The 24109-nt window shown below is 36.0% G+C and overlaps 1 protein-coding gene and 1 long non-coding RNA gene across 3 annotated transcripts in view; one reads left to right on the forward strand and one right to left on the reverse strand.

Annotated features, from left to right (window-relative positions):
* LRRC9 (leucine rich repeat containing 9) overlaps positions 1-24109 on the forward strand; it is a 118128-nt gene that overhangs the window by 48720 nt on the left and 45299 nt on the right. The window contains exons 15-21 of one of the 2 annotated variants that reach the window (XM_034643379.1): positions 419-534; positions 3671-3883; positions 8605-8724; positions 18528-18719; positions 20067-20192; positions 22458-22592; positions 23554-23731. In XM_034643379.1, the coding sequence (XP_034499270.1) occupies positions 419-534; positions 3671-3883; positions 8605-8724; positions 18528-18719; positions 20067-20192; positions 22458-22592; positions 23554-23731 (1080 nt within the window). The remainder of the gene's footprint in view (positions 1-418; positions 535-3670; positions 3884-8604; positions 8725-18527; positions 18720-20066; positions 20193-22457; positions 22593-23553; positions 23732-24109) is intronic. The other variant, XM_034643380.1, reaches the window with a different exon arrangement.
* The window catches only part of LOC117796133, a 92727-nt gene continuing 69147 nt past the window's right edge, over positions 530-24109 (reverse strand). Inside the window, exon 5 of the long non-coding RNA XR_004620519.1 lies at positions 530-1193. This is a non-coding gene — a long non-coding RNA (uncharacterized LOC117796133). The remainder of the gene's footprint in view (positions 1194-24109) is intronic.

Genomic DNA, 24109 nt, shown 5'->3' on the forward strand with positions numbered 1-24109 from the left:
GAGTGGCTGTACCAACTTGCATTCCCACCAACAATGTAGGAGGGATCCCCTTTCTCCACATCCTCTCCAACAATTGTTGTTTCTTGCCTTGTCTATTTTTTAATAACAAAGGTTTTTGAGTAATACATTTGTCAAAAATATATGGCCACACATTGAACAGAAAAATGGAAAAGTATGAAAAGGAAAAGGACTTGAATAAAATTAAACCCTACTAGTCTACATAGTGAAAGGGTGACTAGGAAGTATTTCTAGAATTAAGAAACTGTCTAGGAGGGGTGGAAAAATATAAGAAATAAAACACTTTTAATAACATGAGAGTTGGAACTGAGTTTATTGTTCATTAATCTGTGTAATAATGAAAAAAGTACATTATATTTCATTTTGAAGAGTATTTTTCTTGTTTTTTATTTTACTGTAGATTCTACCATGGGACAGAGAAACTGTGATTGCAGCGTTCGGCAGTGCAAGTGGTTTGTCTTTGATCATGACCTTGTTTTGCCAGAATATATTGTTGAATTTGAGTATATTACAGTGGTATGGATGTATTTTTAACACTGGAATTCCTTAAATAAGAACAGAACAGTAATTTGAAGTCTAATAATGTAATATCAAGTTTATACTTAAACATATATATTTATACATAAACATATATACAGTGGTTATTCAGTGAAGGGTTTAATTTTCAAAACAAATCACTATGGCACCTAAATATTTTTATATGCACAAATAGACTTCCTGAGTAATATATGGCTGTAATCTCACTGAAAAAGATTCAAACTACATTGAAGAAAATATAATAAACATGAAAATCTGATTTCACTTCAACGCCAGCACCACTCCCTTTCATAAAGAAATCTGTTAACAGCTTTGTGGGTTTGCTTTCAATCTTTTTTTCTACGTATTTACATATATAACAACATATACCTTCTATTACGTAGTAGAATCAAGACCTAAGTATTTTGTGATGTTTTTTGCCTTTAACAATTTATGTTTTGGACATATTTCCACTTCAGTGCATATAGGTCTATACTTAATTCTTTTGGTGGCTGCATACTATCCAGTAATACTCTGATTTATTTGACTATTCCTCTGTGGATGAAACATATAGGTTGTTTCCAGTGTTCTTACTATTTAAAACACTGCTTCGGTGAACATCATTGTAGCTGCATCTTCATACAAATACAGAAGTTTCTCTGCAGAATAGATTTGTAGAAGAATTGTCAGAGATATACACATATTAAAGATATACACATATTAAAGAGATAAACACATATTAAATTTTGGTAGATTTTGCCAGTACTCTCTACAAAGGCTTGGCCATTCTACAAATTTCCAACAGTATGTGACCGTGCTTGTTTCTTTGCATCTTTACCAAAATAAGCTATTATCAATCTTTTACATTTCCACTCTGATGGGCAAGAAAAAGATACCTTATTCTTTCATATGCTTATGGATTATTTAGTCTTACATACTACGTTATATCCTTTGACTATTTTCTATTGGACTCTATCTTCTTCACATTGATTGGAAAAACCCTTATATGCATTCTGGATGTTAATCCTTTATCTTGCATATATGTTGCAAACATTTTCTGTTATTTGTCTTTTAAATGTTTTTGTAGCAAAAACCTTATCATTTTAATTTGTAATTTTCTTGTTTATTTTTAAGACGTCAGATCTCTCCACCTTTTCTGTTATAGATTCTCAGTTTTATGTCTCATTTCAGAAGGGTTATGTAAATATTCTCCTTTATTTCCTTCCAGTACTTAAGATAGGTTAGTTCTACGGCCTTCAACATTTTTTTTTTAAAGATTTTTTAAATTTCTTTATTTGACAGAGATAGAGACAGCCAGCAAGAGAGGGGACACAAGCAGGGGGAGTGGGAAAGGAAGAAGCAGGCTCATAGAGGAAGAGCCTGATGTGGGGCTCGATCCCACAACGCCGGGACCACGCCCTGAGCCGAAGGCAGACGCTTAACCGCTGTGCCACCCAGGCGCCCCGGCCTTCAACATTTTAAAGTCCATCTGGAAATTATTCTATATCATGTGAGAGAGGGGGCCAAATAATTTTTTCCTGAAAAATGGATAGCAACTTGACCAAGATACTTTTTTGCTCTCTTTTAAAATACTATCTTTATTATTAAAATTATTTTCATAAATAGAGGTTTATTTATAGATCCTTCTATTCTGTTCCATTGGTCCTCTTATCTAATCTTGGACCCCTATCATATTTTTTGGTTATTACAACCTTGATGATACGCTTTGATATGTTACAGGGCAAATTCCCTTCCTCTGCCCCCATTCATCTTTTAAACTTTTTTCTTGGCTATTCTTGAACACTTTCTCTTCCAAATAAAATTTAGAATGAGCTTTTTAAGTTCTATTTCAAAATCTTTTCAGGATTTTGTTGAGATTATATTGAATGTAAAACTTAATTTGGGTTGAACTGACTTTTGCAATAATGGGTCTCTCATCCAGGAACATGGTAAGTTATTCCATTTACTCAAGTTCTTTACGCTGGTGTTAAGTATAGTTCTGGGCATTTATATTTTATGTTGTTACTATGAACGAGACTGTTTCGGTCAAGTACACTTTCAGCAAAAAGACACAGAAGCCTAGACAAATAGTAAGCAGAATGACTCAAATAACAAAAAGTCAAGAGGTGGGCAGTCCTGGCTGCTGTGACTCTTCAGTGACTGATATCAGCAAAGACCTTAGTTAGCTCCATCATTCATCTGCTTGCCACTTCATTAGCTCTTCTGATCTAAAGATTCAGTTCTTTCTTCACTTTTGGGAAGTTTTCTTCTCTTAATTCCTTCATTATTTTTTTTCTTCCATTCTCTGTTCAGCCCTCTAGAACCTTGATTATTAAACATTGGACATTCTGAGTTGATCCTCCATGTCTTTTAAATTCTTTTTCTCTCATATTTTACATCTCCATTTTTAAATTCTATGTTCTGGAAGATTTCTTCAATAATAGCCTCATTTTGCTAATTTGATCTGCTGCCATATCCATTTGGTTTCTCAGAGCATTTACTGAATATTTTTCTTTCACTAACTGTTTTTATTTTGACTTGGAAGTATTTACCCTATTCTTTTCTATAGCAGCCTATTCTATTATAGATGCTTTATTCTCCCAGATTTTAAAAAATTCTCTTATGGACCATTTTGGTTTTTTCTAGAGCCATTTCTGTATATGTTATTCATGCTCATTCATCCACAGTTCTTACCATAATTACTTAATTCCTGTTAATTACCTAGAGCATCCATTGCTGTTTAACTTGTTCACTCTGAACACCAAGTTTCTCTAGATCTGCTTATCAAAGTGGTTATCTCCCATTGATTTCTACTCCTATTTGTCAATTCAGTCCCTTCTGATTTATACCTCACAATTCCTAGTCTTTTGTTGGTGCCCTGTCCACTGTTGAAAAACTGCTTAAAAATTATATTTTGCCAGTTTTAAGGAATTTTCAGTGGGAAGGGATGAACACGTTTATTCTTAGCCCACAATTTTAATCTACTCTCATTGATTTCCTAATGTGATACTAATCATCATAGGCATTACTATATAACTGAAAAAAGAGATAATTCATCTTTGTTACATAGCTAGTTTCTTGTTCAAAATGATAAATACAACCACCAAATTTTCAATATTTTTAATAAATTTTTTAGGTCAAGCCTCACTCTTTATTTTCTTCATTCAACAATGTTATTCTAGAAGAAAGCAAAAAAAATTCAGAAGGATCAGTCTTGTCCCAGGATTTGAAATTTGATGATGAAGTTATAAAAATGGATCCCAGGATCAAGCCCAGGCCAAAACTTATTAGTTTGGATGATAAAACAATACTTTCTCTTGCCAAGACTAGTATTTACAGTCATATTGTGGTGAGTATTATAAGGAATAAAATTTGGAATTTGGACCTTGAATTTGGAATCATAATCTATCATATGAAGTCTAAGTATACTAAAGCACCTATCTGGTGATGCCAGCCATTAGGCTGCCAAGTTAAAAATGCCTCAACCTTTCCTTCTTTGTGGACTAGATCAGTGTTGTCTGGTGGTAATATAATATGAACCATACATGTAATTTAAAATTTTCTACCTGCCATGTTAAGAATTTTTAAATTAAGAGGTAAGATTAATTTTAATTAATCCAATATATCTAAAATATTATCATTTCAATATTTAATCAATATGAAGAGTCATTAATCAGATAGATTCAACTAAGTCTTTGATGTCTGGGGTCTATTTGCAGTCTACAGCACTTTCAAACTAGCAACTGTTGCTAGTGACTGCCATACAAGACAGTATAGGCCTAGAGGGTGGCCTTCCAGTTTACAAGGTATTTTGTTCCTGAATAACAAATAAGCTCTCTTAAATGATGACGTTTCAAATCAGTTTCCAGGATTAATCAACACAATATCGGAGCTTTATCTTTATAAAATTAATCAATAGAATTTGAGTTACTACTGAAGCAGCTTACTTTCACTGAGGCAGTTCTATTGAGATATTAAGCCTACCTCCGTACCTTGACTTTCAGATCTGTTCATTTCAAATCTGCTGCCATTCTATCTGAACTATTATCCCTGACCTAGACTACTGCCATGGCCTTCTGACAGGGCTCCCTGCACTCTACAATTGCAACACTGCACAACTCCAGGAGGTACAATTCACATTATATACTATTAATGTATTCTTTGGGTGCCATTCATTATATAACTGAATATAACTCAATATGGGGGTTAGGGGGTGCCTCCTAGAGCTGTGCAACAGAGGCCCTGTCCTGCTTTCACTTTGAGCCCCCAACTCTTTCTCCATGTTAAAGCTAGAGCTTTTCAGAATGCAAATCTGATCATGACATCTCTGTCACCCCTCACCACTCCTACTTGAAAACCTCAATGATTTTCCATTGTTTTAAAAATAAAACCCAAGTCCTTAATATGGCCTATAAGATTTTGCATGGCCTGGTTCCTGGCCTACCTTTCCAGACTTTTTTCATATTACCCTCTCTTTAGCTCTCTGTGCTCAGCCTCCTTCCTATTTCTTAAATGCATTCTGCCTGCAGCCAACACAGAACCTCTGCACTTGCTAGTCCTCTGCATGGAATGTTCTCCCCTGACCCACTTCTCCTAGTTAATTTCCACACACCTTTTAGATCTATACTGAAGCATTCAAGTTTTCTCTTACCTCTGAGTATAGACATATTCCTTTGTTATATGCTCTGTATCCTTTCTAGACTGTAAAATTCCACAGGAGCAGGGGCTATGGCTGTTCTTCAATATGTATATCCCCAGTATCAGGCCAACAATATAAGATGGTGCGGTGTGCATTGCACAAGAGGGCCATATCCAAGGGATACCCTTTAAATCATAGACCAGTATATTTACTACAATTTTCTAACAATTCTTCATAAAATTTCTTGTACTAATAAAATGGGCATATTGAGATAATTTTCTAAAAGCTGGGAGAAAACGGTGTCTCGAGGAAAGGATGGATGCCACTTTCTAATATACTCATAAACACCACATAGATTAGCATCGACTCTGCCATTTTCTAGCACAACACCTGGCACACATGAGATACTCATTATAAAAACAATACCTTTACAAACACCAAGTGGTTCTTACAGAGAAAGTGGGTTTGCCTGCACCTGCAGAACTGGCAAGCAAGTAGGTATTTGCTTGATACACTGGTAAGAATATTTGAGAAGACAAATTATTCTCATAGGACACTGTCTTTCTATGTGTGTACTGAAAGTTGAGATAAATACTCAGAAATGATTTTTATCTTGAAAGTCAATTACATCGTTCCAATGTGACATTTCCAGACTGCTTGTTTATGATGACAGTCTTTTTCAAGTGACTGTGGGAAACAAAAAGAATGCAAAAATATTTTTAAAAATAAGCAGTGTGGTCAGTAATTTTGAGTCTGCTTCTGAAAATATTTAGAAAACATCTCTTTTCAAGTTGTTTATGGGATTGCTTTTGTCCAACTACATCATCACCATCCACTAAATAAATCTTCAAGTCTAGGAGATTAAGTTTTGACCTTAGCCAGTTATTATTAGAAAGGAAGGAAAGTTTCATAATGTGATGACACTATCACCATCTGCATCATAAAGATGCAGTATAGTGATTACAGGAGCAATCTTTGAGCTGACAGTATGGAGAAATTATTGTTTCTGTGCTATGTTGTCAAGATTTCATATTTGAGTAATACATTTTTGATAATAAAGCTTTAGTAATGAAAGGCTTAATAAATGCATGAGTTCTGACTGGACTGAGCTTCTAGAACATATATTTCTATAGATTTAAAGGGATTAAATAAAAGTTAAAAAAAACAGCAATAGTAAAAAAAAAAAAAGTAGGTCCTTTTTATTATCTTTGATTTGTAAGATAAAAAACAGTGAGGAGAATAAGACTTCAGAATACCCTGGCTTGCTCGTGACCTCCACCTGACTGCCTTAATTTGATCAATACCCACAGCATAAGAATGAAAGAACTTCTCATCCTAAATTTGCCTATACGGCTTAAAAGCCAGAAAAACCTTCTAACTCTTCTCGTAAAAATACTAGATATTACAACAAGAATGTTTAGACATCACATCCTTTATTCTCCTTCCTTTGTGCCATTAAAAAATTCAGGATACATACCTCTTATTTTCTTTCAGTCTTCCCCACTAGATGGAGTTTTTTGAAGACATCCATAAAAATAAATAAAATATACAGAAATAAAGGTGGGAGGAGGGTGGGGGGATGGGTGAAATAGGTGAAGGGGATTAAGAGTACACTTATTGTGATGAGCACTGAGCAATGTATAGAATTGCTGAATCATATTATACACCTGAAACTAATACAACACTGTATGTTAATTTTACTTGAACAGAAAAATAGAGTTGTTCATTGCATGTCTGGCTTTTGCAATGATTTATTCATCTAGCATTTACTGAGCATTTGCTGTGTTTTAGGCCATGAGGTAAGTATTGGGAGCTCAAAGTGAATTAATTAGTTATTTTCCCTGTCTTGAGGACATTTTAGTGGAGGAGAAAGGTATGTAGACAAACACAGGAAGCTTGGAGTTGCTGGGAGAACGCCACAGAAAGAGATAACTTTGTGCAGATTTTGAAGAATATGAGAAATTTAGTTGTTTAAATCTTCCAAGCAGAGGAAATACACTATCTAGAAGCACATGGTTTTGGAAAGATCCTAGTGTTATCAGGGAACATACTGTGACTATGAACACAGGGTGTGTACTGGTGGAAGGTGAAGGTGTAGGCTGGAATACAAGGAAGACACATGAGGCTGGGGCTGGAAGAGTAGGAGGTTATATCAAATAGGATGGATTGTTGAAGGCAAATTTTAAATTTTAGATTTTCTTTAAGGAATGGGTTCTGTGTTTTTAAAGACCCTCACTTTGGCAACTTGTGGTTAGATTTAACTAAAGTCAGACTGATGGTATGGATATCCGTTGAAAACTATTGCAGTAGTCCAAAGGACAAATAATTGTCTGAACTAAGGCACTTGTAGTGGTGATGGCATGGAACGGTTGGTCTGAGAAACATCTCTAGAATCAAATGTATATGGAAAAGAGGTAAAGGGGATGGTAAACAATATCTGTTCGATAGATAGTGAAACTTTTAATCAGGACCGAAAACACAGACTGCCTGGCAGATATATAGGAAAAATGAGGAATTCAGTTTGGACTTGTTAAGCGTAAAGTACCTATAGAGTCTATCACGGATGATACCAGTGTATGACCTGTAGAATAAACTATTCTGCCTAATTTCATCCTTCTTAACAATTTTAATCAAGTTTTGACAACTACTCAACATTTAGATGTTTCTCTTGCCAGAAACTTACGTCATGTCCACAGTATAATAGGATATAAGATGGTGGTGGTGAGTGAAGTGAATTGGGAGGTAGACACTTGATTTTATCATAAAACCCATTTGTTGTGAATATTGAAGTCAATTATATTAATACATTTTCTTGTGCCACGACTTAGGATGTATACTATGCATGAATGTAATCTTCACTTGATATCATTCACAGTGGTGTAAAGACAGAAAAATATGTTGTCATCAGGGTATCCCCTAAATATACAACTGTATTAACATTCCTTTTTATTGAATGCAGAATCAAATGGACAGGGAAAATTTAGGCCAAATTCTAATATGGAAGCACTTTCCTACCTCCTTCTCTGAGTGTCTGTCCTCCTGCTTTAACACCCTCATCCTCTGTTTCTTAGTCCAGTGCCCTCATACAGTTTTCTGCAGTCAAGATGTAGCCCTGCCTTCTTCTCTCCTGTGAGGTATCCTCGCCAATACCCCAAATCTTTAGGGCCTACATATTCACTGGCTAGCTTGAGAAATAGGTATGCCTCAATAAATGTCTTAACAATATATTTAACTATTTTCTAAAAACAATTTCTAGACCAAGTGGAAAACCAGATTAATCAAGAACAGGGTCCAATAATGCTATTATAAACTCTACCTTTTAAAATCATGTATTAGATTTATTCCTTATTGGCTCTCTCTTAGTGTTATTTAAATAACTATGATGTAGAATATAATGTCTTATTTTTTATTTACATTTCATTCTATTTCAGAGTCTGAATCTCCATGGAAACAGCCTGAGTAAATTGAGAGATCTCTCCAAGTTAACAGGACTTCGAAAACTTAATATCAGCTTTAATGAATTTACTTGTTTAGATGATGTATACCACCTGGTAAGAACTGTCTTTTTTAAATTATTTAAGTAAAAGAATTTAATAGACAAATTATTTTTGTAATGAAGACCTCAAATATACCATATTCAAGATTATACACCTCAAGTTAGGAACAAAACAAAACATGGTATGTTACTTTGTCTAAAATAGGTCTTAGAGGGCGCCTGAGTGGCTCAGTCAGTTAAGTATCTGCCTTTGGCTCAGGCCATGATCTTGGGTCTGGGATTGAGTACCATATCGGGCTCCCTGCTCCGCAGGGAAGTCGGCTTCTCCCTCTGCCTGTCGCTCCCCCAACCTGCTTGTGCTCTCTCTCTAATAAATAAAAAATCTTTAAAAAAAATTAAAAAATAAAATAAAATAGGTCTTAGATTCAGATTCCATTTGCAAACCAAATATACACATGTGGTCATATATGATTTCTAACTACTTTAAATTTATTAAATTTTGTTTTTAAAATGTTCTTTGGAAATTGTCATTTCCACTTTCTTCTGCTCTTGTTTTCTCATTCTCATTTTTCTCCTTGTGAGTCCTTACTTCTTCATTTTCTGGTTCACCACTTCATATCTAAGGCTGTCAGTTCTCTTCCCATTTGTTCATTATTCCTGTTATTTCTCTTTCTTTCTGCCTTGTCCTTTCTACCTGAATGTCACATGTGTGGATCTTGCTTAACTTGTGTTTGCCCTCTCATAGATCATAGGACAAACAGTAATGCACCATGTACACATAGCTAAGCATCTCATCTGGCTTTTGTTTTCTTTGTTATATATCATATAACAAAAATAATTGCGTATGAGGCCCCAGAACTCCAACGCAGCATCCCGTTTCCATGGGTCCCAAGTCACTGGCCTAACTTTTCAGAACATATCATCCTCAGCTCTTATTCATTCCCTTCCCCCTTTCAACCATATCAAAGCCCTTGCATTGCTGCTTCTCCCACTGTGTCGGGAGCTGTTGCTTTCCTTACTGACCTTAAGTTTTAGTATTAAACCTCCATCCTTATTTCTTTTAGTAAGCCAAAGTCCTTTTGTTTTTTTAAAAGATGTATTTATTTATTTGAGAAAGAGAGAGAGAGTGGCAGGGAGGAACAGAGGGAGAGGGAGAGAGAAACTCAAGCCACCCAGGGGCCCCAAGCTGAAGTCCTTTTTAATAGAATCCCTGGTAGTCTGGATTTGATATGCAGTTTGAGGAAAGAAGGTAATTTAATAGAGGTCCCAAAACTATATGTAAATTGCTGGCATATATTTTTTTCTGATGATTTGCCAGTGGTTCCAGAGGTTATGACAGTCATAATTTTGCTTACGCACAAAATTTAAAGAGTAAACTCTTGGGGTGCCTGGGTGGTTCAGTCAGTTAAGCATCCAACTCTTGATTTCAGCTCAGGTTATGATTTCAGGATGGTGGGATCAAGCCCTGCACTGGGCTCCCTGCTCAGCAGGGGTCTGCTTGAGATTCTCTCTCTCACCCTCCCCTCTACCACCCTCCACCCCCCACTCTGCACTCTCTCTCTAAAATAAATAAATCCTTTTTTTAGAAAAAAAAAAAGTAAACTCTTAAGTCATGCAAGGCGCTTAGGTAGTGCTTTAGATAGTCCTTTTAGATGGCTTAGCCAGCTGCCCAGCATGTATTTTGCAGTATAGTTTTATTGTTCCCCTTAGAAAAATTTCTATCACAGCCTACTTATTGGATTGATATTACTTTGGCCATTTTACAGACAAGAGAACTGGACATATTTTATGCCCGAGTGGTATTTTCAAATTTTAAGATTGGCAAAGGTTGCTAGATATGAACCTCTCAAACATCAAGTATCTGATGTATAACTGTGTCTCGAAAAATGACTATAGGGATGTTAGGGGTGATCAGACAGAGGAGATACTCTATATGTATATTTTCACCTTTTTATTGTAAAATAAAACACAGATACAGAAAACTACATACTACGAGCATGTCGTTCCATAAATTATTATAGGGTGAATGTGCTTATTACTGACCCCCAGGTCAAGAAATAGAACTTTGTACTGTATGGTGACTAACATAATATAATAAAAAAAATTTAAAAAAAGAAATAGAACTTTGTAACCTACAACATAAGCCCCTTCTATATATTCCCCATCCCTTCAAGAAATCCTCTCCCTGCATTTTCCCCCACAGTTCCATCATCCAAATGTGCATCCCCACCTAGCACAATAGTTTGGTTTTGTCATTCTAAAAATTGCTTAAGTCTCTTTTAATTTATAAGTTTCCCTTCTCTTCCCTTCTGTCCCCTTCCACTCTCCATAGTTTATCTGTAGAAATATTTTGACCTTCCAATCCCAAAAGTGTCCCACAGGCTGGACCCTGCTGATTTGCTTATGATATAACCCTACATGCCCTCCACCCTCCATATTTTCTGCAAATTGACAACCAGATCCAGAGACTGGATCAGGCTCTGGTTCCATTCCTCTGGCAAGACTGTAGGAAGCAGATGATGTCTGGCGGACTCACTTTTCTGATGTCAGTAGCCATTATTAATGCCTATATCCATTAATTCATCAGTGATTTGGAATATTTTTGCATAGACATTTCCCCTTATCTGCTACTTGGTTATCAGTAGTCCCAGTCATGTAGAAAATGCAGAATAGGGGCATCTGGCTGGCTCAAGTTGGTAGAGCATGCGACTCTTGATCTGGTTGTGAGTGCAAGCGCCGTGTTTCGTGCAGGGATTACTTTCAAAAAAAGAAAAAAGAAAAAAAAAGAAAATGCAGAATAGATGCTTATTTGTCTTTATTTACCAATTTTGAAGATAGTGAATTGGTTCCTTGTGTTTTCTCAAAGATGAGCAATTCCTTTTTTGTTTTAATATCATTAGGAATGCAGGGACTTAAATTCGATGAGAGTCCATCCACTGCAATTACCATGACTGCAGCTCAAATGGTCTCATCCTTAGCCAATGGGAGCATCTTAAAATTTGCTTCTTTTGCCATGACCCTCGCGGTCTCTGATAAGCTTCTTTACTACCTGGTATAAGAGATGTTCCACATATATTTTCTGTGTTTTCTGTTGTAGACATGGGACTTCTTCAAGGAGCTCTAGTTTATTTTTTTTTTAAGATTTTATTTATTTATTTGAGAGAGAAAGAGAGAGCGAGCATGAGCGGAGGAAGGAGCAGGGTGGGGCGAGAGGGAGAAAATCTCTGGCAGGCTTGGTGCTGAGCAAGGAGCCCAATGCAGGGCTTAATTCCACGACCCTGAGACCATGACCTGAGCTGAAACCAAAAGTCCACCACTAAACTGACTGAGCCACCCAGGCGTCCCGAGCCTTAATATTTCTTAGAGAAAAGTGGTATATCAGGGTTGGTCTTTGTTTCTAGGTCTTTCCATTGGACAGATTTGTTGTGGGGATGGGGTGTGTGTATGTGAGAGACTGTAATATGTATGTACAACTAAAACTAACCTCATAAATTTATATTAGTATTTCCAATTCAGATTCAAGACTGAAAATCTTTTAGCTTAACCTTTTCTGTTACTTACATCTATATCTTTTTTTCTCTCATGCCAAGAATCTTGATTCTCAAGGACACAAAGTGATAGGATTGGAATATTTAATAACTGCTCATTGTTTTATCCCCTATTACACACACAACAGGCTCAGAATGACAGCACTAATACTCTCATCAATATGGTTACTAGAAAGATTTTTTTAATTTTGTATGTTTTTTCCATTATTCCTTATTTAAAAAAATAATTAAAATTATCATTCCCTTTATACTTTGTCAGAGCATGTAGCCTTGCACTCTGTACTCTCTCCCTTTTAGTTCATTGGTAACTGTATATTTAATTCTTGTCACCAGATTGGTATCCTTGTAAATATTTTGATTGTCTGAAATATTCTATTATAGATTCCTCAGGAAGCGCTTATGGGAACAATATCCCTTCCATTATTGCATGTGGATAATAGTTTTTCTACATCCTTTATACATGAACAGCAGTTTTGCTAGATATAAAATCCTTAACTCACAATTTATTTCCCTGGGCATCTTCAACGCTATTTTATTTTCTTCTGACATAAAGTGCTGCTGTACAAAAGTCTGATGAGAACGTATAATTTTTTTCCCTTAAGTTACATGTTTTTTTCTTTTAGATGGCCAAAAAACATTTTTAGTTTTCTTTAAAGTCTGGTAATTTTACCAGAATATGTCTTGACATTGGTTGCCTGGGCCAATATTTTGGATCCACAGTATGTTCTTCCAAAATGCAGATTAAAATCATTTTTTCTTTCTTTTCTTTTCTTTTCTTTTTTTTTTTTTAAGATTTTATTTATTTGAGAGAGAGAGCACGAGAGAGCATCAGCAGGGGGGGAGGAGCAGAAAGAGAGAGAGAGGGAGAAGCAGGCTCCCCACTGAGCAGGGAGCCCAACTGGGGCTCTATCCCAGGACCCCAGAATCATGACCCAAGTTGAAGGCAGATGCCTAACCAACTGAGCCACCCAGGTGCCCCTTTCTTTCCTTTTTTTCAAACTGGAAGTTTTTAGCCATTTTTCTGTTTCCTTGCTTTAGTTTTTTTCAGGGACTCACAATATTCATACAGTGAATCTTTATCTTCACTATTTGTCACTTTCTCTTGAGTCCTTTTTATCTATTAAAAAGTCTCTTTATTAAGTTCAATTAGCCAACATATAGTACATCATTAGTTTTTGATACAGTGTTCAATGATTCATTAGTTGCATATAACACCCATTGCTCATCAGATCATGTGTCCTCCTTAGTGCCCATCACCCAGTTCCCCCCCATGCTGACCTTCTGCAACCCTCAATTTGTTTCCCGGAGTCTACAGCCTCTCATGGTTTTTCTCCCTCTCCGATTTCTTCTTATTCAGTTTCCCCTCCCTTCCCTTATGGTCCTCTGTGCTACTCCTTATATTCCACATATAAGTGAAACCACATGATAATTGTCTTTCTCTGATTAACTTATTTTGCTCAGCATAATCCCCTCCAGTTCCATCCATGTTGATGCAAATGGTGGGTATTCATCCTTTCTGATGGCTGAGTAATATTCCATTGTATGTATGAACCACATCTTCTTTATCCATTCATCTGTTGGAGGACATCTCTGCTTCTACCACAGTTTGGCTATTGTGGACATTGCTGCTATGAACATTAGGGTGCCTGTGCCCTTTCGGATCACTACATTTGTATCTTTGGGGTAAATACCCAGTAGTGCAATTGCCGTATTATAGAGTAGTTCTATTTTTAACATCCTGAGGCACCTCCATACTGTTTTTCAGAGTGGCCGTACCAGCCTGCATTCCCACCAGCAGTGTAAGAGGTTCCCCTTTCTCCACGTCCTCCCGAACATTTGTTGTTCCCTGTCTTGTTAATTGTTGCCATTCTAACTGGTGTAAGGTGATATTTCATTGTGGTTTATAATTTTCAATTGATTTGATTTTTACAGTTCTTCCTTTTTTAATGACTTCTGTGTCTTTTAAAGCATTATCTACTGTGTTTACTTGTTTTTGTGTTTGACTATTTAGTCTTTCTGAAATGTTTTTATTTTATTTCAAATTCTTTTATGGGTTCTTTGACTTCACTCTTGAGTTTTTCTAATCCAGATTTATGTTGTTATTTTATATTTTGTATCATTCTTAACATCTTTTTGCTCGTTTTAAAATAGTAAGTTAATAGTCATAAGTTTCTGAGCATATCTTTCTGGCGTACTTTTATTGCCCACAGCCTTGTCCCTTTCTCTCTCTCTCCACACCCCCACCTCCCTTTCTCTCCCTCCCGTTCCTGCTCTAGCTCTCCTAGCTTTGTCTGGGATTTGATCTCAATACTTTTCCTGTTGCTCATTTTTTAAAAATTAGTTTTGTTTTTTACTTTGAAAGTGAAGTGGGGTTTGGGAAAGCTTTCCTACCTTCAGAGATCTCCCTCTTCTGTTGTTTATATGTGCTTTAAAAAAATTGTAGTATTTGGGGCGCCTGGGTGGCTCAGTCGTTAAGCCTCTGACTTAGGCTCAGGGCGTGATCCCGGAGTCCTGGGATCGAGCCCCACATCAGGCTCCTTCGCTGGGAGCCTGCTTCTTCCTTTCCCACACCCCCTGCCTCTGTTCCCTCTCTTGCTGGCTGTTTCTCTGTCAAATGAATGGGTAAAATCTTTAAAAAAAAAAAAATTGTAGTATTTACTTTCTGAGATTTCCTGACTCTGTTCCTTTCTATTTTCTCCCTTTCTTATTTATTTTTTTTTATTTATTTATTTATTTATTTATTTATTTATTTATTTATTATTGCCTTTTTTGTCCTTATCCTGTTTCATTTTTTACTTAGCCTCAACATTTTCTTCGTTGGGAAGGATTTTGTTCTAGAAGTAGCCCTGGTGGGGCAGTTTTTTTTTTTTTTTAAAGATTTTATTTATTTATTTGACAGAGATAGAGACAGCCAGCGAGAGAGGGAACACAAGCAGGGGGAGTGGGAGAGGAAGAAGCAGGCTCACAGCAGAGGAGCCTGACGTGGGGCTCGATCCCATAACGCCGGGATCACGCCCTGAGCCGAAGGCAGACGCTTAACCGCTGTGCCACCCAGGCGCCCCTGGTGGGGCAGTTTTAAGCTTCATAAGTGCTAGACTGCTCCCGCTGCTTTAAACCTTTCTCCGATGGGTCCCGTGCACTCATCGGTATTGAAGAGGGCAAAACTCCTCCTAGCTGTACTCAAATTTGTTCCCATACTTTCCAGTAAACACTGGCTATTTGTGGGCTTTGTTGTTCTCAGGTCCATCAGATACTGCCCTGATGCTTCCTTCTTCCTCTTACATAGACATGGATACCATGTAGGTCTTGTGGTTGTTGGTGGTTAATCCTTACAACTTCTTTGGGGGCTTATGGAGCTACCTTGTCATATAATTTTGTTATAAATGTTGTCCATACAATTTGGGTTTTATCAATTTATTCTGTTTTCATGTGAGGATTCAGAGAGATTGAAAACTTATGCTGCTTCCGTCTCTTTATTCTCTAGTGGTGCGCTTTGTTTGTGTATTTAATATGAATTATGTTTATCCTAGCATTACAAAAGGTTATGATCTAGTTTAATCACTCACCTGTCATTCCTATTGGCTTCTACGTTTTTTAAGTTGTCTTTGAGATATCTCGTTTTTACTATCATTTTCCTTAAGCATGTCTCTAACATGGAGAGTTTCCCTACCCCTCTTGCATGCTTGAAGTTGCTTCTATTAGGCTGCAGAAAGTAAATGTATTGTTCTTAAGTGTTCATCATCCTGGCCTTGCCTTTTAAATCAAAATACCCAACATAACACTGTTTATATAATAGAAGACTTAGGCTTCATTAATGCTGGGAAAAATATACACTAACTGGTTTTTTAAAAGTCTAAACAAGACATCCATACAAGATAATTTAAAAAGTCCTAAGCTGCAAGTGTATCATTCACTCACCTGAACTATCAGGAAAAGAGAGTATCTAAGAGACAGGAACAGGAAGAGATTTTTTTCCTCTGAAAACAGCTCCACCACAGTCAGAATTGGCCAGGGAAAGACAAATATGTATGGCTATTTGCAGTCTTAATCTAGATTATGTGCCTAATTTTTTATTGAGACAGTACTTCCATCTGATCTTTTCCAATGAAAAATTTATTGCTAATGTGTTCCTGATGTCTAGAGAAAGCTAATTTATATTTAGAGAATGAACCATTTTCCCTAAGAATTTTTAAAAGGGGTGTTGTGGGTTTTAATCTTTGTAAGTTGGCTGTACTGTACTGTAATTTAAGAAAGACAAACTGAAGCACAAGAAATATTAAGAAAGAAACCCCTGCTACAAAACTGAAAATACTGTTCCAAGCATACATGTGTTCATAGAGTCTGTTTTATATCTCAGGAATATAAAAATGAAGATCCCATCCCTGTTTTCAAGGACGGAAGGCAGTTATCTTTTTATGATGTATGGTTCCCAAATGCTAGTCTGCATTCCAATGCCAGAATTTGGGACAAGTTTTTACCACTGTATGATGAAAACTGGGAGAAGACAGGTCATGTAGTAAATTTTCATAAAGCCAAATTGATTTCATTTAAAAGACTGTTCTAAGATTATGTCCTTAATACTATCAAATATCCTTTTGTTCAAGAAATTATGACAGCAAATCATTGTATGTTTGTTTGTTTTACTATGTTTGCTTATGGGAATAAAAAGTCAGTAACGCTATTTGGTTTCCAGGAATTTTTTTAAAGATTTTAATGATCTGAAGCAAAGAAAAAGATTTTAATGATCTCTATATTCAACTCCTGCAACCTGAAACACTATAATAAGTGCTTTTCCAAGACTATGAACTATAGCAGTGACGAATTCTATGCTGAATTCAAATAAGTGTTTGAATTACCTATAAAGAAATCAAGTTCACTTTTAATCTGTAGTAATAATACCTTTTATTTTTAAAAATATGTTGCAAAGTATCTTCTTAAAGTTCTCTTTATCTTTTCTTTGTTCTATGTCTGAATTAGTATATACCTTAAAAGAAAATTTTATTTGCAACAAATAGAAGTAACAAATTAAGTCTTAAAGACTTCTTACAAATAATTAGATGAAGATATGAATAGATAAATGGCTAAAGACAAGAAACACAATAAACAAAAAAAAATTTAAAAATGGCTAATACGAAACACATGGAAAGATGTTCAGTTTCACTGGTAATAAGCAATGTAAATTAAAATAAAGCAGGTGAACTGGTAGGTATTTAAGAAAATGAGCATTCCCATATTCTACTGTTGGAAGAAAAAATTGGTACAAACTTCCTTGAAAATTATTTAGCAGTATTTATCAAAAATCTTAACAATATAGAGGTGCCTGGATGGCTCAGCTGGTTGAGCATCCAACTGTTGTTCTCAGCTCATGGTCATGAGTTTAAGCCCTGTGTTAGGCTCCCCACAAGGCGTGGAGCCTACTTAAAAAAAAAAAAAAGTTAAAAAAAGACTTAACAGTATAGAAGTCCTTAAAACTAATAATCCCATTTCTAAAAATCTTTTCTGAAAAAACATCAGAGTCTCAGTTAAAGTATCATGACCATGGATGTTTGTTTCAGTGTTGCCAACAATTAGAAGCCACATAATTGTTCATAGTAAAATGTTTAAAATAATCCTAACAATTCACTTATTGTAATATTATACAATCATGAAAAACCGTTTTGAAGAATAATTATGTGTGAACATTAAAGGGATACAAATGTCTATATAATACAATCTGTTTTATGTAAGAAAAATAAGTGTGCATATAATTAAAAAACAATGTTTTCAGTGGTTCCTTCTGAGCAATAGAATTATATGTGCTTTCTATTTTTAATTTATTTACTACATTTCCCAAATTTCCAACATAGACCATCCATGAGTAATGATTTTTAAGTTATTAAAAGTCATGTACTTTTAAAAATGAGAATTATAGAATAGGTTTAATTTCCACCTCTGAAAATGAACTTTTTTTAGCCAGGCTATGGGTTCAGTGGTATAAACCAGAAGTCCAGATAGTAAGAATTGTAATTCCTTGTTTCTTGGGGACAGACTGTCTTGTCAGTTACTCTTTGCCTTCTTTTCTATGAAAACAAACACTGTCTCTCCACGTTACAAGGGTGAAGTGAGAATTAAGAGAGGTCTAAAAATAAAATACCTGTAGCTCTCTGGGAGAATACATACGTTGATACCATAATTGCAATATATCTACCGTGTAGGCTCTCTGTAAGAACCACCAAAAAAGCATATAAAGTACTTAGTGAACCATAGAGAAAACTCTGTAAATACAAGCTGTGATCCTTTTTAGCACCACTTCTATCTCTATGTGTTACAGTATAACCTTGAATATTTGGATGCAAGCCATAACCATGTGATAACCCTGGAGGGATTTAGAGGTCTGATGAAACTGAAGCACTTAGACTTGAGCTGGAATCAACTGAAAAAATCTGGTGATGAAATAAATATGCTATGCAAACATACCACAAACCTTCTTACTCTTGATATTAGGCATAATCCATGGCAAAAGGTAGGCAGTAGATGTGTTTATAGAAAAGCAAATGATCATTTTTATTTCAAAGCCTACTATTTTTATTTCTCACTACTGTTCAGTAGTAGCCAGAAATAGACAAACTATCTTTGTTTTACTAGAATTCCCTTTAAGTATTTCATAAGTTGAATTTAGTGTAATGTAGTGATCAAATGAATCAAATGTTACTAAAAGATTTTTTTGATAAGCTCTAATAGTTTGAGAGTATTGTGGCTTTAAGAGTGTTAGATACCATTACCATTTGCAAACCTTGGGAGAGTTTATATAGCTCAGTGTACGAGAACCTACTGAAATGAGGCATGGGAGCAAGAATAATAGAATACAAGATGCCTGGGTGGCTCAGTCGGTTAAGCGTCTGCCTTCAACTAAGGTCATGATCCCAGGGTCCTGGGATCAAGTCCCACATTGGGCTCCTTGCTCAGTGGGGATCCTGCTTCTCTGTCTGTGGCTCCCCCAGCCTGTGCGCGCTTTCTCTCTCTGACAAATAAATAAATAAAATCTTAAAAAAAATAATAATAGAATACAATGAGAGAGACAGACCATTAAGGGGGGGAACAAATTTGTCACTTCCCCTGATAAACCGGTATCATAAAGACTTATGTTCTGCTATAAAGGGAAATTTGATTGACCACTATTTTTTTCTCATCACAAAAATACATAGATTCATGCTAAGAAATTCCAATATTCAATGATTATGCTTAAGGGTATCCCCAAGTATTTAAAATAAGCCCCAACTTCATAATTTCAAGAATCCTCCCTTCCTTGCTTTTCAAAAATGTATGTAAGACTGTTCAACATTTTAAAAAGAGGCTACTGATTCGTTCTATTAAATTCACCATATTACTATGCTTACATTGTTGTATTTCTTCTTTTTTGCTCAGAAAAACTGAAGGATATTTTTCTTTTGCCAAAGCAGACCCAGAATGTGCCTGGCCATAGAACAGTTCTCTTCCTGTTGCCAAACTAGATGTCAAGGGCTAAAGATCCAGAGAGAAGCACACACAGAGCTGACTAACTGCTATCTAGATAAACAGGAGGCACTGCAGTTCTCTGAACACTTTTCACCACACTTTTCAACAGCTTACAGGACTTCCCTTCCTTCATAAGAGTAGAGCTATCCACCTTCAAACAAAACAGATCAGTTCTTAAATATAACTTAATTTCAGCCACTAAAGAACTAAATTAAACCCTTATTTGTAGATATAGCTAATAAAATGGAAGAAGCATAATTTTGAATTACATGGGAAGGAATGAAGAAGCACTCTCTTCCATGCCATAACATATGTAATATTTTGTAAAAATTAACTTTTTGTTATTTTTCCCAAGCCAGCCACATTAAGGCTGAGTGTTATTGGCAGATTAAAGACTCTCACTCATTTAGATGGACTCCTCATTTCTGAAGAAGAAACAACAGCAGCTATGAAATTTATTACTGGAACAAAGATTACTCAGGTTGGATTTTACTGTTTCATATTTTTGTGCTATTTAGAATATACAAATTATATTTTCTATACTCCTGTTTATTAAGATTTTGTATCCTCTCTTAGCATTCTAATAAAAAATCAATTAATATATAACATTCATATCACTTGAACTTTTTTTTCTGTGTAAATATATCCCATTTAAATACCAACTGGTTGTATGGATTCTCATCCCTTCACACTACCCCAAAAATCAACAAAAATGCCTCTAGGGTAACTTTTTTTCCTATCAACCTGAACTCACCAGAGTCCTTTCTAAAGCCTACGTGAAAATAAACAACTTTCTATGGATAAGGTAAGCTTGGAAGCCTTGATAAAGCACTTGGTGAATTACCTACCTAGTATTGATATTATAGGTGTCTGGCTGACACACACACACACACACACACAACCTATTAACTTTGGGGGCATGGGGAATGCACATATTAATCCAGATTAAGAATGTTATACTTTGGCCAAAGCAGCTTCATCTTAAATATCTTTACTCTAGCTCTCTAGCTATTTACTTTTTGTTAGATATTTGAATATTAATTTATTAATGTAATGTTTGAGGACCTATTCGAAATGAAGGAAAGAAACTTTTTTGTTGATAAAAATATAATTAATTCCTCAAGAAGAGTTGGGGATTTACCCTACCAGAAATCAAAACTTACTAAAATCCTTTAAGACAATGCAGATTTGGGGCGCCTGGCTGGTTCAGTCAGTTAAGTGTCTGACTCTTGATTTCACTCAGGTCTTGATCTCAGGGTCATGAGTTCAAGCCCCACACTGGGCTCCATGCTGGGTGTGGAGCCTACATAAAAAAAAGTAAATCTGGCACAGACCAAGAGAACAGAACATAAAAACCTAATATGGACCCATACATACATGGAAACTTGATAAACAACAAGCAGAGCTGCCTTTACAGATCAGGGAGGCTAGTCAATAAAAGGCACTGGGACAAGTGCCTTAAGGACTTCACTATAAAAGTCAAAATCAAGAATGTTTTAGAAGTAAAGATCAGAGATTGTCATTATGACCTTGAATGAGGAAAGAATTTATTACACAAGAAACCAAGAGTATAAATATAAAAGACTGGATTTATCTACACTAAAATTAATATATCTGTTCCTTAAAGGGCCCATCATAAAGGAAGGGAAAAAACAATCTATATACTGCGGGGAAAAAACTGCAACACATCTGAATGACAAAAGATATTATTTATATATCCACAATATATCAGAAAAAAAGACAATAAAACAAACAGAAAAATAGGCAAAAGATACCGGAGGGGAAATCAGAATCGCCAAATCAGAGAAGATGCCCTACCACACTAGTACTCAAGAAAATGAACGTTAAAACCACACAACCTGCCAACTTAGAGTCACCAGTTGGTGAAAGTTTTAAAGCCTGACAATATCAAGTTTTAGCAAAAATTTGAAGTAGAAGTGGCAATTGGTATAACCACTTTGGAAAATAATTTGGAAATCTGGGGAAGTTGAATATATACTTTCCCTATAACCCAGCAAGTTGTACATACTCTAAAGAAACTCTTGCATGTATGCAGCAGGAGTCAAGAATATTCATAACAACAGTGTGAAAAACTGAAATCGGCCCCAGTGTTCATTGATGGGTGAATCGCTAAGGAAGTACTGTCTAGCAGTGACACCTGAATGAACTACCACTACATACAGCAGCATACACGAATCTCATGAACACAAGGCTGAGCAAAAAAGCAAGTAATAGAAGAACACATACTTATTATTCAATTCACACAAGGTTCCAATTTGTGTAAGACTATTATTTATGGGCACAACATAGGTCTATAAAGCAAATGAATGGTAAATAGAAAATTTGAGATCATCTGACTGCTTCTTAGGGCATTGATTGATACATGTGAGGTGAGTGATGGCTTCTGAGGGGAAAGAGAGGAAAAGGGTTAGGATGGGACACAGGGAGCTTCCAGGGTAGGAGGAATATTCTAGCTTTGAAACTTGTTCAATGGATGGATTAAATGGTACAAAGCAACCCTTTCATAGTTCTATAACTTTTATTTTGTAATGGTTAAATATCTGCTAAGACAAAAAGTAAAATATATAAAGTACATCTAGATATTAAAAACATTTTAAGGAAAGAAAATGTCATATTTTAAAATTATTCGTTGGGCCACTCATCTAGGAAACAATACTTTTACTATATATAAATGACCTGCTATATGCCATTTCTTTTATTCATCATGTGTTTTTTATTTTATTAGTTCTCTCTCTTACGGCATTCTGGTACTAAAGAGGAGAGACCACGGATACTTAGCATATGGCCTTCTGCCAAAATTCTGACACAGATTTCAAAGTTAGGACCACATTTACATCTGAGCGGAAACTGGTACTTGAAGGTAAAAGCTAATTCTATTAAACCTAATATAAAAGCTTAATTTCAATTGATTTTAATCAGCTTTGGTCTGTGTATCATAAAGAGGGTACAAATAAGAAAAGGGCAGAAAACTGGAAGAGCCAAATTAAAATTAAACAAGGAGGTCAAGTCATTAACGGTAATGTCACAGGGACTAGGCTTTAATGGTGATCACTACAGAACTAGAGATTTAGGATAAATGTATACTGCAAGACCAAAGGGTAGGTTTTGATAATACATCAAAATAAGCACGCAAACTTGAAAGCTCAGAACGAGAGATATAGCCAGAAGTTTGGGTAGCAATGTAAAAGAAATCAAGAATCCTGGCACAGGACTAGGGGAACTGGTCAGAATTCAGCCAAGGATAAGGGGGAAGGGTTAGAGGGCACCACCAGCTTCTTTTTGCTACACAAAGCACCCTTATACATTACTTTTATTACCAGCTATTACAGATATTTAGCTGTGATGCAAGCCCACTGACAGCTCTAGCTGACCAAAACAGTGAGTTGTGGAATTAGAATGACTCTTTAAATTTGCCCCAGGTTGGGCTGAAATGGCCAGGCCTTTATATCCTTCCATCATTGGATGTGGGCCAGCCTAGGAAGGCGCATGACCTTGAGCAAGGCAGCTCTCTGCAGCTGAGGCTGTCCCCGAAGGTGCTGACAGCCCTAGGTTTTCCGCCAACAGCACTCCCAGTAGCTGGGACAAGTCTTTCACTTCGGTGGGAATCTGGCACAGCACAGCATCCATAAAACCATATAAGTCCCTCTTGGAGTTATAATCTTGTCAAATCTTACTCTTTCGTAAGCTTCACTATGTCTTTAGTTCCTGAAGGAATTCCTTTGATGTCACTTATCACATCCGAATTATTTCGTTGTTAGCCTTGTAGCACTGAGTTTATTGATAAGATTCGGAAGTAACATAAAATGTGAATTATTCTACAGATAACTGCTTTAAATTTAGATGGGCAACATCTCTTTGAAATCACAAATTTAGAAAAATTGGAAAATTTGAAATGGGCATCATTCAGCAACAATAATCTCACTAAAATGGAAGGCTTGGAATCCTGTGTTAACTTGGAAGAGCTCACATTAGATGGAAACTGTATCTCAAAGATAGAAGGTATGTGAGAATTTGAAAATCTTAAAATATGAACATCTAATTAACAAGAGCAAAAAATGAATAACACTGAGGACAGAATTTCTGAGTCTGAGGAGGAAGATGCCCAGAGAAGTTCCAAGAAGGTTTGGGGCAGAAGGTTCTGCACATCTACTGATGGGATCTGTGACCGGTTGCAATGTGTAATGAGCCCAGCTGGCCAACTTGCACCTCCTCTGACATCCCTCTTTCTTCTGTGCCAATGTTTTACCACCTATACCAAACCTAGTACATTACAAACTAGGCAGTGATTAATATCTACAGAGTGGGAAAAACGAATGAATGAGTGAGATGTGCTTTTGAAAAAGATAAAGCAGCCCAGTTCATTTTTCAAAATATGGA

The sequence above is a fragment of the Ailuropoda melanoleuca genome, chromosome 14, assembly GCF_002007445.2.
Source record: "Ailuropoda melanoleuca isolate Jingjing chromosome 14, ASM200744v2, whole genome shotgun sequence".
Taxonomy (NCBI): Eukaryota; Metazoa; Chordata; class Mammalia; order Carnivora; family Ursidae; genus Ailuropoda; species Ailuropoda melanoleuca.